Source organism: Callospermophilus lateralis, chromosome 13 (assembly GCF_048772815.1).
Source record: "Callospermophilus lateralis isolate mCalLat2 chromosome 13, mCalLat2.hap1, whole genome shotgun sequence".
NCBI lineage: Eukaryota > Metazoa > Chordata > Mammalia > Rodentia > Sciuridae > Callospermophilus > Callospermophilus lateralis.
Window position 1 is genome coordinate 104,405,613 of NC_135317.1, and position 20,245 is coordinate 104,425,857.

The following is a 20,245-nucleotide window of genomic DNA, read 5'->3' on the forward strand; positions in this document are numbered from 1 at the left end:
CAACACTTCAAATGCCATTTTGGTGACTTTAGACATTCTCTGTTACCAGTAGGGAATCTCTCAACTAGAGCCTTGGTCCAGATCCCCAGAGAATGGTTCCATGACATAATAGTTATATATGTGTAGTTGCAAAAATACAACATAAATTTAAAACATTTGTCACCAATACCTTAAAAGGCCACAAGATGGGGATGTTAACTTTGAAAATAAATATTTACAAACTAAAGATGAGTGTATGTGTGTACGCACACGTGTGCACGTCAGTATGATTTTTTTTCTTAATGGAAGAGCACTGGCATTTATCACACTCATGTCAAGCGAGACAATTTATCGTTTTCATTTTAAAAGTGAGAAAATATAAGACTAAAAGGCTCATGAGGTGACTTCCACAGTTACGTGCATAGCAAATGGCAAGTTGGATTGCAAGTCTGCTTCTGAATGAATATAAAACCCATGATTGTCTAGACTACACCACTAGCTTACCTACTGATGATTAGATTAGAGGACACTTCAGGAATCCTGTACTATCAGACTCAAAGAAGATTTAAAACTGCATAAAGAATTCCTTTTCCTCTTTGTAGCTCCTCTTTTCCTACGTATTTTCCCTTTTGTGTCCTTTATTCTACCATATGACCCCTCAGTCATGATGTAAATCTCTTACCTTCCTTTACAAACTTGCTTTTCCTTTTGAGTTCTTAATTTTCTGTTTCACCCATATCCAGTTAATCACTTGGTACTTAAAATAGCCCCTCCTTTTAAATATATTCCCTTAGCCTAGAGCTTTCCCACTTTCCACCATCTCCTTCCAGGTCATTCTTTGTACCTTCAGGACTCAGCAATGGAATCTTGATGTCATCTCTGACTTAGGCTGAATTCTTCTAGGCTATGTGAGTGATACCCAGGGCTTCCTTCCATTATAGCACTTAATACATGTCAGTAGAATCACAGATATCAGTTTTTCACATTAAATTGTAATCATCTAAATATCAGGCTCATTCATGTACGTATCCTTAATGGAAAACATAATTTCTGAATAAGTGTTTTTTGAATGACAGAAATATTTAGATTAGACAGTATTTGCTGAATGCTTGCTTAGGCAGGATTCACATGAGCTGGGAAATGAAACGAAGGGGGCTGGACAGCGTCTGCTTCTCTCTTCTGCATTTATAGTATAATAAGAAAAAACAAATGTAAAATAAGAAATCAGAGGGTTCTAACTACCATGGAAACATAAAAGGTCATGGAGAAGTGTCTTATTGCTGTTTTGCTAAAAAATCATCTTTCATATTAAATAGTATTTTCTTCTACAAAAGTTGTATTCTATCTAAAGAAAGAAATCAAAGAAAACCTTAGAAGATGGAAAGATCTCCCTTGCTTTTGGATAGGCAGAATTAATATTACCAAATGACCATACTTCCAAAAGCACTATACAGATTTAATGTAATTCCAATCAAAATCCCAATGACATTCTTCATAGAAATAGAAAAAGCAATCATCAAATTCATCTGGAGAAATAAGAGACTCAGAATAGCTAAGCACTCCTTAGCAGGAAGAGTGAAACAGGTGGCATCACTATACCAGAGCTTAAACTATACTACAGAGCAATAGTAACAAAAAACAGAATAGTGTTGGCACCAAAGCAGATTGGTAGACCCGGAGTACAGAATAGAGGACACAGAGACTAACCCACAAAATTACAATTTTCTAATATGAGACAAAGGTGCCAAAAACGTACATTGGAGAAAAAATAGTCTCTTCAACAAATGGGGCTGGGAAAACTGGAAATCCACATGCAACAAAATGAAATTAAAACCCTTTCTCACCATGCACAAAACTCCTCAAAGTGGATCAAGGACCTAGGAATTAAACCAGAGACCCTGAGTCTAATAGAGAAAAGTAGGCCCAAATCTTCAACATGTTGGATTAGGCCCCAACTTCCTTAATAAGACTCCTATAAAGTGCAAGAATTAAAATCAAGAATCAATAAATGGGATGGATTCAAACTGAAAAGTTTCTTCTCAGCAAAAGAAACAATCTGTGAGGTGAATAGAGAGCCAGCTACTTCTTGGGAGCAAATTTTTACCCCTCACACATCAGATAGAGCACTAATCTCTAGGATATATAAAGAACTCAAAAAGCTAAACATCAAAAAAAAAAAAAAAAACAAATAACCAAGTCAATAAATGAGCCAAGGACCTGAACAGACACTCCTCAGAGGAGGATATATAATCAGGCAACAAACATGAAAAAATGTTCATCATCTCTAGCAATTAGAGAAATGCAAATCAAAACTACTCTAAGATTTCATCTCACTCCAGTCAGAATGGCAGCTGTTATGAAGACAAACAACAATAAGTGTTGGCGAGAATGTGTGGGAAAAGGTACACTCATTCACTGCTGCAGGGACTGCAAACTGGTGCAGCCAATGTGGAAAGCAGTATGGAAATTTATTGGAAAACTGAATGGAACCCCATTTGACCCAGCTACCCCCCTCTTCTCGGTCTATATCCAAAGGACTTAAAAACAGCATAATACAGAGACATAGCCACATCAATGTTTATAGCAGCACAATTCACAATAGCTCAACTGTGGAACTAACCTAGATGCCCTTCAGTGGATGAATGGATAAAAAAAAATGTGGCACATATACACAATGGAATATTACTCAGCAATAGAAGAGAATAAAATCATGGCATTTGCAGGTAAATGGATGGAGTCAGAGAAGATAATGCTATGTGAAGTTAGCCAATCCCAAGAAAACAAATTTCGAATGTTTTCTTTGATATAAGGAGACTGATTCGTAGTGGGATAGGGAGAGGGAACATGGGAGGAATAGGTGAACTCTAGATAGGGCAGAGGGGTGGGAGGGGAAGGGAGGTGGCATGGGGTTAGAAATGATGGTGGAATGTGATGGAGATGGACATTATTATCCAAAGTACATGTATGATGAAGACATATGCAAATCCATATTGAAATCCATATGCAACAAAATGAAATTAAAACCCTGTCTCTCACCATGCACAAAACTCAACCCAAAGTGGATCAGGGGCCTAGGAATTAAACCAGAGATCCTGGATATTGGTGTGAATATACTTTATATTCAACCAGAGATATGAAAAATTGTGCTCTATATGTGTAATATGAATTGTAATGCATTCTGCTGTCATATTAAAAAATATATATATCCTGGGTGGGGTTGTGGCTCAGTGTTAGAGCAATTGCCTAGCATGTGTGAGGCACCAGGTTCAATTCTCAGCACTGCATATAAATAAATGAATAAAATAAAGGTCCAAAAAAAAAAGTTGTGTTCTATGTATGAAAACACCTTGAAATATAGAAATACCTGAGATTTTCGATCACTGAATAAAGGTTATAGAGTTTCTAGAGTGTTATGCCAGTGGATAGTAATCTATGAAGAAGAGAATATTCATTGATCACTTAATAAAACAAAATGTTGGACTATCCCCATTAGAGATACGTTACATTGTACCATATTCTTGGGTACAATTCCTAGGTTTATGATAATCTAAGAATTAATCTAGAATTTTATGGATTCTGTCCCAGTTCATCTGTGTGCCCGTTATCTGTGGAGTCTTTTGCTTATGGAGCCTCTGGGACTATAGCTGTTTCTTCAGCTTTTTGGTTTTGTTTTTAAAACAAAATTGTGTAGTATAGGTATGTAAATATCTATAATAACAATAATCTGATCCTGTGGAGAAGCAGTAGTACATTGTGTCCACTCCTGTCCTGCCACACTGTCTTACTTTGGCCTGTTAACTCTCATTGCTTGTTTTAAATGGGGGGAAAAAAACTACCTGGAAGTTTCAAGATTGGTCCATGGTGAACATTGGATTTGCTTCCATTTCATAGTTAAATGAAGGGCTCTGTAATCACTGCTTTATGTTTCTTTCAAGTAACTAGGTATGCTTTGCAGGATTCATACTTAAATTACGCACTTATTCAGCAAACATTTATTGAATGTTTATTTATAAACATTTATTGACTACCCCAAGCACCCCTGTAGGTACTGTGGTTGTTAGGTAAATGGACAAAATAGGCAAGGTCTCTGCATTCTTTGAGCTTAACCTTCTAGTGGGGAGAGGCATGTAAGTAAGTAGGTACATGCACTTACTGTTAAATGCTGTAAATAAAACAGTAATGGGATTGAGCAGGCTGTTTGAATGTGGTGCCTTCATTGTACATTTGAACATAAATTCTATGAGGAACAGAATTAATGTTTTGTTATTTGTTGTTTTCTAATACCTAAAACAGTACATAATAGGTGCTCATTAATTATTTGTTGAGTAAATTGATTCATTGTGTAAGTACGCCATTGTTAATAAGATACACATCTTCAGCCCTCTGCTTAGATAATTAGGAGTTGCCTCAAGACATCTTAGAGATTGGGGGGGGCGCGGTTCAGATCTGTTTGGGCAGATGAGAATTCTGCATGTCCCTGCTTGGTTGAACTTCAGTCTTACATCCTTCAGTGGGTTATAGTGTGGGAGGCACAGAGCTCTGAGAAGCTGGATGCTCCTGAATGCTGTGTGTAGATAATCAGTGGGTCACACAACACTTATCACATGGGAGGGAGGTGGTCATCAGGCGTAGAGAGTTTCTTCCAATCCACCTGTGTCTAAATGGGCCTTCGTTGTGTTTTTAAAGTGAATGTTTTGAAGAAATGTTTGTATTAGGCAAAGGGAAAAATGACCATGCCTCACCCCCATTTTTTTCAGTTAGTTTGGAGGATAGAGTGGGGTAGACAGAAGAGAAGTGTTTCATGAAAGTTTTTCAGAAGTTCCCCAGGTGGAAAACTGATTATTATCACCCTGCACAAAAGTCAACTCAAACTAGATAAAAAACCTAGGAATTAGAACAGAAACTACCTAACTCCTAGAAGCAAACGTAAAGTCAACACTCCAGCACATAGGCACAGGCAATGACTTTCTCAATAGGACCCCTAAAGCTCAGGAAACAATGCCAAGAGTTAATAAATGAGATACCATCCAATTAAAAGCTTCTGCACAGCAAAGGAAATAAGAAAATGAAAGAGAAACCACAGAATGCAGAAAAAGCTTTGCTACTTACTCTTCTGACAGGATTAATATACAGAATATAAGAAACACTCAAAAAACTTAACACACACACACGGACAAATGAATTAAACAGATAACCCTCACAAGAAGAAATACAAATGGCCAACAAACTTGAAAAAAGTTCAGCATCATAAAAATTAGGGAAATGTAAATCAAAACTACACTAGGATTTCATCTCACTGCAGTCAGAATGGCAATCATCAATAATACAGTGATGTTGGAGAGGAGGTGGAGAAAAAGGAACACTTACATACTGTTGGTGGCATTGTGAGTTAGTACAGCCACTATGGAAATCAATATGATGTTCCTCAAGAGACTAGAAATGGAGCCACCACATGACCCAGCTATACCACTCTTCAGTACTGATCCTGAAGAATTCAAGTCAAGGTACTGTAGTGATGGGTGCATACCTATGTTTATAGCAGTACAATTCACAATAGCCAAACTATGGTATCAGCCTAGATGTCCATCAGTAAATAAATGGATACATAAAAATGTTGTTTTATTCAGCCATAAATAATGAAATTTATGTAATTTGTTAGAAAATGTTCTAATTCCTAGGTTTTTGATCTAGTTTGAGTTGACTTTTGTGCAGGGTGATAAGGATCTAGTCTCATTCTACATATTGTTAGACAAAATAAACCAAATTTTAAAAGTCAGTTGTCATGTTTTCTCTCCTATGTGGAAGCAGGAGAGAAAAGGTGGGGGAAATCGTTGAGGGCAGGGGATCTCATGAAAATGGAAGGGCGATCAGGAGATCAGAGGAAGGAGACCAGGGGAAGGAAAATGACACTGGGCAAATTATATTGTTATAGTGTATGCATGTACTATTACGTAATAACAAATCTTACGTACAATTTTAATGCACCAATTTTTAAAAAATCATGGGAAGAAAGTTCCCATTCTCCAACTAGAAACACAATTGCATGTCCTCATTTAAATATGCATATATAATACTTGTTTAGTTGCCAATTATCCAGTGCACTTTTGAGTTATAAGAGCCATAGGTTTCTCCTTTTAAATATTTCATTGTCATGACTTATTTCTAAATTAAGATAATGCTTTCTCTAGTGTTTAAGTGCTGAGTGACAGTAGGTAGTTGAGGATCCTTAAAGTTAACTTTTAAGTTGGGTTTTCACTGAACAGTCTTAAATTTGGTTAGAGTAGTCCCCTGTCACCTAATATAAAGCTGGAAAAATTTTTTTGTTTTCGAGACACAAAGAAATTGTCTTTTTTGCTTTCCGGTGAATGCTTCAGAAAGTTCCTGGGTGTTCTCGGTTGTCTTAACCCTGTTAACGTTTTAGAGAACTGATGAGCAGTGAAGTGTTACATTCACTGGGCAGCAGTGTCCCCTAGGGTATGCCTTACATTTCCCTTTTGGAAACTTCTAACACACCTGGGCAAACACCTTTGTCAGCCTTTGTGTGTGAAACACAGCAAAGGTAGGTTATGATTGTGTCCGGATGCTGCTTTAGCAGAACATGAAACCTTATTTGAAAGCTGTTTGACTAAGTTTTGTGGTTAATGAGCATTCTGACAGTACATTTAATCTGCTTGTAGGTTACATTATTAGTCAGGCAGGACTAAAGTAAACTCTCAGTTAAATATTACCTTAATATATATCATTTGTTTTTAATTACCTGAGAACTCAAGGCCACAGAGGGAAGAACATTGCTTACGTATGTTTTATAGTTTAATCTCTTAGAATGTGCTATTCTCTGTTGTTTAATAAAAGGTTCAAAACTGTAAACATTCTTAAAAGATATATATCTTTTTTTAAACTAGTGTTCAGAATCAAGTGGATGAAGTTATCGATGTCATGCAAGAAAATATTACAAAGGTAATTGAAAGAGGGGAGAGACTAGATGAACTACAGGACAAATCAGGTACAGATACTTCATATTTCTTGATATTATTGATCTGTTTTACCAATTTTTGTCTTCCTTGTCTAGCCAGCATTTAGGAATTTTGGCTTAGGAAATTAGTATTTGATTCTTAGATGTGTGACCTGTATAGTTTAATTTTCACTCCCTTTTAGAGTCCTCTTATTGTATTATTTCCTTACTGTTCAGTGGAGAATTTAAAATTCTTATTGAAGTGTGAAGAGTAGAACTACATTTTCCTTTTGCCTCATTATGTGGATATGCTTTGTGTTTCTCATGATCTCAAGACATAAAGGTCTGATTACTTTTTTCCAAAACTTTTCCAAACTTATCTGATAGTTTTATTTAATGGTAACTTTAGTAACTTTTCTTTACTGATGATGTTACCTCTGTACTAACAGTTCCTGGCACTCATTAGGCACTCAGATACTGTTTGATGACTAGCAGAATACCTGGTAACTTACAAGTTCTCTGGTAACTTAGTGACTTTCTTTACTGGCAGATGTCAGTCTTTGCGCTTCTAACAGTTCCTGGCACACGTTAGTCCCTCACATTGTTTGAATGGTGAACGGCTGAATACCTGATTAATTCTCGACAGACTTGCTTGACCAAAAGACTTGCTTAATCACTTTAAAAGTTCATAACATTTTCTTTCAAAATCAGTCAGTTTTCTAAAAATCTAACTTTCTTCCCTTGTAATTTTTTCTTAGCAATGTAACAAGTTTTTGTTGTTGTTTTGTTGTGATTTTTCTGGTTCTAGGGATTGAACCTGGGGCCTTATGCATGCAAAGCAGGTGGGTGCTCTACCACTGAGCTACACCCAGTGCCAAGTATTTGTTTTTTTAAGGACTATTTTCTCACCAGCATTTATAAGTTTTTTTTGATATGCATCCAGCCCCTGGGAATGCTTCTCTCATATCACAGTGAAAATGAACTAAGCTAACTGACCTGCAGCTGTGTTCTGCTTTTTAGTTTTAACTAGGGAGAATGGTGGAATTTGTGGGTGGAGGATGTGTTCATGCTTAAGAGGGAACAAATTTACAGAAGTAGAAATTAATATTTTCTTGTCTTTGTGTGACTAGATAAAAGAATCCTGTTATGTCGTTTAATCCTTCTCTCCATCCTCTGTGTGATATAGAAAGCTTATCGGATAATGCAACTGCTTTTAGCAACAGAGCCAAACAACTTCGAAGGCAAATGTGGTGGCGTGGATGCAAAGTAAGTGAATCAGAAGACACTGGGGTAGACTGGCTAGACTCTCAAGGGGTAGTCCACGACAGGAAGGAAAGGGGCTTGTACAGGATGAACTCTGTGAGGACAGGGGCTGTGACCGTCTTGCTTATTATTGTTACGTCTCCTGAACCTGGGTATGGAAGGAGCTGGGTAAATATTTGTTGAATTAATGAATTCTTTTGGGGCAAGAATCAAGGAATCAAGTAGTGCCTAAAAGAATGTTTTTAAAGGGGTTTATCAGGCCAGACATGGTGGTACACTCCTGTAATCCTAGCAACTCTGAAGGTGGAGCAGGAGGATCCCGAGTTCAAAGCCAGCCTCAGCAAAAGTGAGGTACTAAGCAACTCAGACCCCGACTCTAAAAAAAAATACAAAATAGAGCTAGGGATGTGGCTCGGTTGACCAAGTGCCCCTGTGTTCAATCCCCAGTACCCCGCCCCCCCAAAAAAAGTGGTGTTTTTCGAAATCTCTTACAGCAAATGGAATTAAGAAAAATCCCATATCCCTCATTATTCCAGAGAAATAAGGAAATTTTCTTAAAACGTTCAACCATGTCCTGGGAAGCAGCTTGAGACTAGAAGTCCAACAACCTGTTTTGTTTGCAGTTCTTCCACTTAACAAGCATGACCCCTTTGACCCCAGCACCTTACTTGTAAAATGGGACACTGATGTGACTTATTCTTAAAGTGGGACATGATGAGCATGGCCATGACTTCCTCCCTCCATGAACAACAAATAACATGAATGATAACAAAATTTTAACAAGTGAAAAAACCGGAATCACTATATGCTACTATATTCCTGCAGAACATTTTATAGAAATGAATTTACCTCATAGTCAAGAATGGCTAGTAATCAGAAAACTCTTGTTCATTGAGGTGTTTAAAAATCAGTACCAATATTTTCATTTAAATTTTTTCAAAAGTTAATTAAGTCTAGCTTTATATTAACAGGGCAAAATAATGTGCATTTTGGGCAAAGTGGAAAAACCATAAAAGTCCAGAAATTTTTCAGGCTAAATAAAGGATTAAAGAACTTGAGTTTGGGGCTGGGGTTATAGCTCAGACGTAGAGTGTTTGTGTAGCACATGTGAGGTACTGGGTTCAATCCTTAGCACCACATAAAAGTAAATAAATTATTGTGTCCATCTTCGATTTAAAAACGTATTTTTTAAAAAAAGAACTTTAGTTTTTAGTATAATGTGGGCCCTACTGAAAATATAGCTCCTATTTCCGTTAGTTCTGAGTCTGTTTCTACTCTTTTTGATTATTATTATAATGAATAATTTTTATAGGACTGATGTCCAAATTGCTGAACCACTAGTTGTGGTCTAGTCAGTTGTCAGTTAACTCCAATAAGAAGGGGCCATCCTAGTGCGTGTGAATAAAATCCACGGGAACTGCCCTGGGTCGTTTTGTTAACTGTCATGAATGGAATGCCACAGACATGTCACCGTTAATTCTATTTTTAGAATAGTTAATTAACTAAAACTGTTTCTATTTGTGATACTCATTAGATTTTTATCTGTTTATAATAACTGGGTATCTTCTTTCTGAATGAACCATTTTTAATCAACTTTTTATAAAAATGATGAAAATAAATAAATTTCAGCAGTGAATTGAAATTTGTAATTTATGCATTTTAGGATTAAATTATGAACATGGCAGTTTTATATAGGAAGATAACATAAACTCCAAGTGTCAAGTAGCTGACAGGAAACTGATTTAAGGTTTCTTCTCTTGAATATAAAACTGATACCAAATAATCTTAGGCAACTTACTAAGTGAGGCTGTTCGTGACGAATCCAAAATATATTCCTTGAGATGGAAATTAAGGCACCATAAAGAAAGAGGGAAGAGAACACTAACATTGCTCTCCTGTACTTTCAGAATATGTACTATAAATATGCTGCTTTTCAGAATTCCAGTTACCCACAGCCAGCTGTGGTCCAAAAATGTTAAAAGTTGTCTCAACACTTTCAACAGAGAGACTGAATTCCCGTGACTTTTACTACAAATATATTGTTATAGTTCTGTTTTATTATTAGTTGTTGATCTTTTACTGTACTAATTTGTAAACTTTATCTTAGGTATTCATGTTTAGGGAAAAACAATATATATATATAGGATTGGGTACTCTCCATGGTTTCAGGTGTCCATTCGGATCACATTCATAAGAACATATTCCCCTCCATCAGAGAAGACCTCTGTGTATTGACTGCCCGTGCTAACCGTCACATCCTGACACTTGGACAGAGTTGCTGTCATATACTTTTCCTGGCCTCAGAGACAAATATGTGAAACACAGACAGAGGGTCCAGACCCACGAAGGTGTTACTGTATCTTACAGTACAGCTTGAATGGCATAAAGTCCAGTGAGGCAAAGCACTTGGATTTGGGGGAACTCAAAATATTATTTATGAAAGAATGCAAAGCAGCTGTCAAGTTCATATGAGAAACAAATTGAAACCTTTCAAGGAATGTACCTGTTCATTAATGAGTTAGAGTAACATGGCAGATAGCAGAACAGATAGTCCTTACTTTAGGCTTTATAAATGAGTCAGACAATGTCTTTCATGTGTCTTTTTTGTGTGTTGTAGATAAAAGCCATCATGGCTTTGGTTGCTGCCATCCTTTTGCTAGTGATTATCAGTAAGTATTTACGGGATTGTTACTTCTTGGGGTTATTATGTGTTTGGGAGGTCATTTAATTCCCTTTTAATTATTTTCAATTGACCTAGAATGTAATGTCAGGACTGAATGACTTGCTTAACTAAGTCAGGAGCCCTTATCTATGATCTTTAAAATGTTCTAATGTGTTTGTGAAATTTTTTGAGAATATGCAGATGTACATTTCTACAGGGAAAGAGGCAGATTCTCAAAAGGAAGCCCTCTCTGACCCCTCATCACCACTCCCAAATAAGGGCTAAGTGACTTGTTCAAGGCCAGGACTGGCTCCTGTTCACTGGGCATGAAATCTTCATCTTCTATTTATTGTTAGCTTCCAGGTGCGTCGGTTAGCAGCTAGCATGTTGTTTTAGAAGGACAGATCCAGTGAACTTCTCCAGATGATGTGTCTTTAGTTTTATTTGGTTGTGGATTTGAACTGAACTACAGTCCTTAAAACATAACTCCTTTATTTCCTTAATATTATTTTTTAAGATCAAGTCATTTTTAGTATCTGAGTTTCTTTAAGCTCTCTTTACCCATGTTCACAGAGATTTTATTAAGTAGGTCTTGAAAGTGCCTCAGAATAATCATGTGAAAATGTTTATGAGGTTATTTTTTGTTACTAAGAAAAGTTGTCTCATCTGGCCTGGCGGCGCAGACCTATAATCCCAGCTGAGGAGAGAGGCTGAGGCAGGAGGATCAAGTTCAAAGCCTCAGCAATTTAGGCCCTCAGCAACTTAGTGAGACCCTGTCTCAAGATAAAAAAGGGATGAGGACATAGGTCATTGGTAAAGTGCCTGGGGTTCAATCCCCAGGACCAAAAAAGAGAAGTACAGTTGTCTGTTAAGTTATAGGTTTTCGGTTTGTGAAATAAGATTTATTTCTGATCCCCAAATCACTTCTGATGTTGCTCTTACAGTCATTAGCAGATGCGTTCTTTGAATCTCCTGCATGCAGGTTTCCAATTGAGGTCAGACAAAGCCATCTCTGCCCCCTCCTTTCAGCTCTCTTACATAAATAAGTAGGCTTTCTGTAGTCTACAAATCCCTGTTTTTCCCTTTTTTGTACTTTTGGTGATTTCCTAGTTTTCAATGCCCGTGGCCACAGTTCTCAAGTGTGCTCAAATGCAGTAAATTTAGGAAGGCCAGGCTGTGCCCGAAGAGAAAGCCATGTGTTGGGCAGGCTTTGTTCAGCATGAGCTGGTGCTGTCAGCCTTGAGTTCAGTGTCATTTGAACCAAAAGTACTTATTAAATGTCTTTAAACAGAAACACAGAAAGCAGGGTTATGTATTAATTGGTTGACAAGAATGGGTTCCTTAAAGGAAAGAAATTAAACAGACTTAGAAGATGAGGGGAAGAAGGCACAGGCACACAGTTTTGGAAAAAGAAGACTAGACCTATACTGAAGATAGGAAGAAGACAATGAACTGCTATGAAGGCTTCCTAACAGAGAAAGAAAATTTCTTTTGTTGTTAATCTAGTTGTTAAAAGGGGTAGCCGTAACTTTCCTAGGTTAATATACCACAGTGGATCTAAGCATCAGGTACATCCACAAGAAATTAATTTAAAAAATGCTATGATTAAATGGTAGAAAGATTAGTAGAGGAAAGGGAACAGAAGGTGGGAGAGGGAAGGAAAAGGGGAGGTTCCGGGAGGCTGAACTGGAACAAGACATATTCCATGTTTTCACAATTACATCAAAATGGATTCTACTGTCATGTATAACTAAAAATAATGAATAAAAAGACAGGGGTAACTACAAAAAAAAAGAATGTCCTAGCCAGAGGCTCATGAGAACTTGGGACTGTGTTTTCCCTAGGAGCTGTGATTCGTATTCACCAATTTAGTGTTTATGGTAACTTTATAGAACTCTATCACTGTATCAAATAACAAGATCAACCACATATGGTGTCAAAGTGGAAAATAAGGAATAGCATAAAGAAGAAAATAAAATAGTCTTACCATACGGAGATAGCTACTCATTAATAAAACTGCAGTGTAGTTTCTAGTCTTTTCCTATTATATATAAACATGTTTTTCAGAAACTAAGATCATATTGTATATATTTCTTAATAAATATCTTGTGAACATTTTCTCATGTTATTAAATATGTTTATAATATTTTGGCAGTGACATGCTGTTATGCCATAATTTGATCAAAATGCCTGTGTTAGATATTTGAGTTATTTTGTGATATTCTTGTATTTTTTTTTTCTTGTTTTTAAGTTGTATAAAGTCCAGCCCTTGTTACCCCTTTCTAAAAGTAGACATAACTACATTTAGGAATATTGCTTCTATATGAATTTGATTTTGACTTCTTTTTTCATTTTCTTTCTCTTACAGTTCTTATAGTTGTGAAGTACCATACTTGATTTGATGACAGAGATCTTCATTAAACAAGATCTGGGACAATAATAATTAAAAGATTGCTGTATAATTTAAATGGAATATATGTATATAACTTTCAAAACTTCTTTTCCAAGAAACTAAGAGTCAAGTATCACTTCAAATTGGAACATTGAGAATGTTCAGTTAACTACTTCCTTTCTAACAAAATGTGCTTATGATAATTATGTTTAACACAAAGATAACTTTACATTGCTATATTCCAAGGTCTAATTTGAAACTAGATACTTGCCAGTTCATTATTTGTGTATATAGTTAAATACTGATGGCAGTGTTTCATACCAGTGTTTTAGTGGCACAAGGACTTGTATTATTGCATGGAGATGGGGTCAGTCTGGGGTCAGGAAGCCTGTGTAGCATACCAGACTATTAAGCTAAGAGATGCACAACCACACCATTTGCAAGAATATCATTCTTTTCATTTTACGGTTGCTTTGAAGCAGTTTCCACATGTTTATGGGTGTAACAAAAGCTAAATGTTGTCAATGTTTCTGCCTTCAGCTATAACTAAGAACATTCCAGTAAACCCACTTCTAATTGTACAAGGGAATGGATTATAGAAATGGGAAATTCAAACAGAAAAAAGGCCTCGTATGGCACCATAATCTGGAGACAATACAATTATTGGAGAATGTTGTTGACGTGTTTGAAAGTGACCAGTACTCATAGCTACCAGTTGTGGTCTAGTCAGTTGTCAATTAACTCCAATAAGAAGGGACCAGTCCTAGTGTGTGTGAATAAAATCCATAGGTAACTTTTTCCTTAATTTTACTTTGGTTAGTAGTTTTTCTCTTTGACTTTAACTTTTTTTGCCTGAAATGCTAAGGTGAGCCCAGTCAGCTGTTCGGATTTCCTGTCTGTGTTCTGATCCTCCTCCCAGGAGCAGATGTTGCACAGTCTAATCAGAAGAGCCGACAGGAGCGAGTAGTAAAACTTGGGGGCGTAGGCCCTTCTGTAGACGACCAGTCAGCAGCCTAACGCTACGGGGTCCCCGTTAATCTCAGCCTGTTTTTATAACGATAAAGTACATTAATTTAAAAATGCACGAACCTCCTTATACTGTTCAAACAGGTCAAGATGCAGAATAAGCGTGTGAGGAGGAAGCATTGTGATAAAACCAGATTCTTCAGGAACTTGTGCACATGGACATCCTAGGTTGGAGGGGGCAGAAATAGGCTCCTGGAATTCACCAATATTTAAGAGAGTTAATGAACAATCCAGTTTAACAGATTTCATTTCTTTCATCATTTTAATTTAAAATGTCCAAAACATAGAATTTGAATGTGTTTGCTTGATTAATTCTACATTATTAGTACCAAGAGGCAAAAATGTTCTATTTAGAATAGAAAGAAATTTGGAGAAAGTGGATCAAAAAATACTCAGGACACTTAAATTATAAAGATCTAAATAGCTAAATTTTATAATGTGCTTGAAGCATTGGAAGAGATCTAGGCCTTACATACTGAGGGTGAAGCTTCTGGTGTCCATCTCCTTCTCTAGGTGTCAGTTATACAAATAGCATCTGAACTTCTAGTAAATCCTGAGACAAAGGAGGGTATGCAAAAAAAAAAAAAAAAAGGAACACTTTTAGACTTTCAAGTAGCTCATAGTTCAGGAATGGAAATGTTTTAACTGAATTGGCAGAATCAATCCTGATGTATATATGTATTTTATTTAATTGGAACAGACTTATAAATGGTTAATTTTCCGTTAGTTGGTGTGGAAATCTGGTTTCTTTAAAATATATATTGGCAAAGATGAAGATTATTTCTTAAAGACTCCACATTTCTAGTGTTTCTCTTAGTAAAAGTCTGCCACTTTCAAAGACATAATTATTTAAAAAGTAAAATTATTTTTAAAATTTTTAATCATAAAAATAAAGGAACTATTTATATGGCATTATTGTACATATGCAGTTGTGTTTGTATTTAAATATATTGCTGCTGGGAATACTGGAGGTGGACAGGTGACTCTGGGAACTTTGCAGTAGTGGTGGCTTAGTTCACAGCTTATCATTTTGTCTGTCCTGGTGTTGATTAATCCTGAGACCCTTAAACGGGCTGGCACTTTTGTGACATTATTGTGGTAACACTGGAGACAGCCGTTTTAAGATCAAGAAGCAGAGTGGTTCACATTGATGCCACATCTACGTCATTCCTCCCTTAATCACTCTTTTTCTCATTCAGCTCAGATCATCCTGCACTGGAAAAAATCAAGTTTACCTCCAAAACTGTCAGGATTTAACAACAGTGAAGAGAACACAGAAATTCAAATAGCTTTGTACATAGTGGTTGGTACTGGGTGAAATCAGGTCACTGTTTTTATGTGTGAAACTTGCCCTCCTGACTTGTGTTTAACTGCAGAGACCTCGTCTTGCAGCAGTTTTGAGATTATAATACTAACTGTTTCTCCTCCTGATTGTCGGTCAGTAATACAGGTGGGCTTTTGCTCCTCTCTTCTAACAAAGCTCACTAGAAAATGCCCTGAGATGTTATAAACGGGGAGATTTCTTTATTAAAGGGAAATTCGATATCAAAGCTAGAACATTGCCTACAACGGAGGGAGGCTAACTAGTATACCCTCGCGATAGCTCCCTGTGGACTCCTGCTGGTGTAGTCTTTCTGTGCATTTCTGTACACTGCGTTAGGAAATTATAATGTTGCCATTTTTATTACACAAATTGGCATCTTTGAGTCCTATGTGGCATGTGGGTGTCCTGTGGCTGCTTCTGCGAGCATGGACTGTGGTCTCTGTTGCCAGCACCTTCTTTAGCGGGCTCCATGTGCTGTCACCAACCTGGCTATGTGTCCACATCTGGAGCTACACTGTGGTAAAAATATGCAAGAAATTGTCTTTCCATGTTGAGAACGTGTGCCACTAGGTGTCTCTAATTGTGTCGTGTCAGAGTATCGCTCAGTCCAGGGTTGTTCTGTTGGTCTAATTTTGTCTTCACGTGGAAACGGTCTTGGGGGCTGTGACCGGGGAGTCAGTGTGAATCAGCATGAACACATTTGAGAACGCTGTGTGGTGTTGACATCAGTGCAGGAAATCACCACAAAGCAATTTAAAGACACCGTGGCTATCCGAGACTGACAGGTGCTGTACACCTTGATCCCTACGCAGTTGTTTTTTTTCATGCCATAGACAAACTGGCACCAGCCCTTAGACAGATGCAGGGTATGGGTGGAGTTTTTTGTTTAGATTTTTGTGGGATTTTTTTGTTTTTGAGATGGGTCTTGCTGTGTTGCCCACACAGAGTAGCCAGGACTGTAGGCATGTGCCACCATACCTGGCTTTTTAAGTTTAATGTTAGTCTTACTTGATCTTTGTTTTTGTTTTTCCTGTCCCCCTCTCCAAAAAAAAATCAATTAGAATGAGGGATATGGACATAAACTCTTTGATTCTGAGTGTGAGGAACACATGGGTAGAAATTAAAAGGAAAGCATGACTGACCCGGTTTTAGGGGATACACATAAGCTAGAGAGCTCCCATGTCTCCCCAGCGCCCTGCACAGAGCTGCGTGCTCAGCAGGGGCTAGATAAGTGTGCACTGCTTGAAAGTCAGAAAGACACCAGTGTAAGAGCCGACTGCCACACTGTTCCCTGGAGAGGGGACATGGTTGACAAAACAGTGGGACCTTCAGCTTTACCTAGAGAGAATAGTTCTTATACTAACTCAGTATAGAAAATCCTGATTTTACAATATGCATTAGGTTCTTTTCATTTGAAGAGGTCATGAAGTCAAGTCACATATTACTTTATGGCTACAAAGTAAATTGCATAAATCAGAGATTTTAGTAAAATGTCAAAAATCAAACAGAAAATTCAAGCACTTGATTTATGTCTTGGGTATATGTCTTCTTTTTACCTTCCACATTCCTTCACTCAACTGTTTGCTAAGTGCCTTTGACATTTTAGATGTATGCTGGGAGTTGACAAATGTAAACGTCGTGTGCCCTGTTCTTCAGCTTCTTGATTCCTTATAACCATTTTTTTACCAGTGTTGCCAAGTTTGGTCCTTTGTGTGCATATAAGAAATGTGTTTGTAGCCTCTCCGTAGTAAACAGTGAAATAAACTATTTCATAGAAAATGAAAATTAAACATTTTGGCTTTTCAGTATGTGTCACCTATTGCCTAAATTTTAAAGCACAGTTTATTTAGAGTAACATCTGCATAATCACCCATGGTTAGTTCATCCCAATTTGCCAATAAAATACATAGAGGAAAATTAAGAAAAAGAAAAGGTATTCCTTCACCAAAAACTATGCCAGTGTACAACCTAATGATGAAATCGAGAATTTCTCAGTGTGAAGTCACCGAGTCTCAGTCACGGGGGCGGGCAGGGAGAATCGGTGGAACGCTCATGCTTCATCTCCTGACGTCTATTTGAAAGAAATTAATCTATGTGTCCCAAGCAGAAAACTCTGCACCTTTCCCTCAGCTTCATGGTGTTGCTCTCACAATAATGTGGAAATCGCACATTCCCTCCAGACTCCCTCTTTCCACACACTAAACTATGTCTTCTTGATAATTTTAAAAAAGCATAGGAGGATGATATCGGGGCATCTGTACCCTGAGATGTACAGTCTCTCACAGGGCTCTCAGCAGGACTGGAGACAGGAGACACCCTGGTAAGTGCATCCTGAGGGTGTATTAAGTAAAGTCCGCCCCTTGGCATGCGGAGAAGCAGCAGTACCAGATCCTCTGCAGCGAGCAGTCACACCTCGTGAATGTCCATTAGATGCTCAAAACTGCTGTGGAGCAGGGAACAGCTGTGGGTGTGAGGATCTGGACTAGTAGCCAAACGCAGAGCTCAGCAGGGCCAGGGCGGCACCGTGCCCTGTTATGTAATGGGCCAGACCCCGGCTGAGGGTGTGTGAAAAGGTGCACACGGTGCCTGTGGGGAACGCTGCACACCAGGAGGGCCAGCGCCTCCGGATCGTGCCAGGTGTGTGCAGACTCGCTGCTTTTTATTCCTTCCTTAACTCCCCTCGTGCCCTGTCGGCTTCACCCTGCGTCTCTGTTCCTCTTTGTAGGGGTGGTCCTTGGCCTGTTGATCCCAGCTGTTTACAGTTCTTTTCTTAGCTCATTCTTGTACTTTAATATACAACCAGGTCATGCCATTCCTTTGCTTAGGCTCCCCGATGGGAAAGCTGAAGGTGTGATGTTGTGCACCTGAGGTCCCAGCCCCAGAAGGCCGAGGCAGGAGGGTTATGTGAGCTCTCCAGTGTGAGACCAGCTGGGCAACACAGTGAGATCCCGGGAAAAGGAAAAACCTGCCACGTCTTCACACCTTCCCTAGAATGAAAGCCACGGCCCTTCTGCAGCTTGTGGGTCTCGGGTCTTCCTGAAGCTCTTTGTGACCTCTGAGCCTGTCCCCTGGCTGTGCTGTGCTGCGCTGGCCTCACTGCCCTCAGACACCAGTGTGCTTCCGCCGCAAGGCCTCACTTGTCGTGCCTTGGACGGTTCCCTGAATGCCTTCATGACTTGGTCAGACTCTGCTGACTCCCAGGAGTGCACCCTGCAGGCCCTCCCCTCCACCTTCCCAGAACATTTAACCCTTCTGACACTTGACGCTAAGGGTGAGCTTCGTGACAAGAGGGACCTGTCTTGTTCTCTGACGGCAAGTGTCATAGTGAGTGCTCAGGCAGTTCAGTGAATGGGTCAGTTATCTGAGATACAAAGGGAGACCGTGCGAGAACCAAACCGACTTGGCGTGCATCAGCACCTGCGGTGAGATTAAAAGCACGGCCTCCATAACTCAGGAAGTCACAGAAAAGCGAAGGTCAAGCACGATTAATGCATCTGGAAGACAATTTAGGTCCAAGAAAAGAAGGATAAGGTAAAATAATTTGCCAGGAGGCAGGTTGCACAAATACTAAGCCCTTCACTGAAGCAGTAAGTGGTGGAATTCCCTGAAGAAAACCAGTGATGGAGAAGAGAGGCTCAGGAGGCTGCCCCAGAGCGGAGGGGAGGTCACCCCGTAAATGAAGAGGGTGAGGACGGAGCTAGGAGGGGAGAAAAAGAAGAAGATAACAAGAATCACACGGTGCCCCCCCCCAAATAGAACGAGCATCGTGATTTTTTTCTTATTAAAACTCAAAGTCCTATGAGACCAAAAGCCTTTGTCAAATATAAGAACAGGTGAAGATGCGTTGTAGGCTGAGGGCACAGCACTGCAGAGCGTTTGCCTGCCATGCATGGGGCCTGGAGACCAATCCCCAGCACCAAGGGGAAAATCCTATGAGCACTGACTGAGGCTGGAAAAACTGGTTACCTACAAGGAAGCAAAAACTAGGTGTCTCCGTCTTCTCCATCACCAAACTGCAGACACGAACAGCATGTATAGACTTCCATTCCCAGCCAGTTATCACACAAGAATCAAACACAATATTCTTAAAAATATGAGGGTTCAGAAAATATGACATCCTGCCTCTTTCCTTAAAGAAAAATTACTGGAAATTTACATAGTACAGTCAGCCAAGAGAGAAATTGAAACTGAGTGTTAATAAAATCAGATCATCTCATTCTTAAAACCCTGTGATGGATTCTCATTGCCCTTACAGTAAAAACTAGACTTCCTGTCTTCCTTGGTCCCACCAATTGTCACCAGCTTGGTGTATTAGGTCACAGCTCAAACAACTTAAAAAGTTTAATAAAAGTGTGGGGTAGGACCTAAACTGCAAGGAACAGTATGTCTCCTGGGCTTGAAGGGATGTGGGAAGGGAGCGGTCACCAAGATGGAGGGAGAAGATTTGTGGGCAGGAAACAGACACCTGACCTCTTCTTTCTTCCTTATGATCCGATTCTAGGACTCCCCATTTTTAAGCCAAACTAGAAACCAGAGGGAAGGAATCCGAGTGATCTGTGTAATCCATGCCGGTCACATTCTAAAAGGGTCAGAAGTGCATCTGGTGCCCAGACACCATTCCCACTATAGATGCCGTGGAAGTTGAAT

General features: G+C 38.8%; 1 protein-coding gene across 1 annotated transcript in view; it reads left to right on the forward strand.

The window, feature by feature from the left end:
• Vamp4 (vesicle associated membrane protein 4) overlaps nucleotides 1-17,403 on the forward strand; it is a 35,701-nt gene extending 18,298 nt beyond the window's left edge. Inside the window, exons 5-8 of the mRNA XM_076873088.2 lie at nucleotides 6,882-6,982; nucleotides 8,118-8,197; nucleotides 10,812-10,863; nucleotides 13,225-17,403. Of these exons, the coding sequence (XP_076729203.1) occupies nucleotides 6,882-6,982; nucleotides 8,118-8,197; nucleotides 10,812-10,863; nucleotides 13,225-13,253 (262 nt within the window). The 3' untranslated portion in view covers nucleotides 13,254-17,403. The remainder of the gene's footprint in view (nucleotides 1-6,881; nucleotides 6,983-8,117; nucleotides 8,198-10,811; nucleotides 10,864-13,224) is intronic.
• Nucleotides 17,404-20,245: the final 2,842 nt, after the last annotated feature.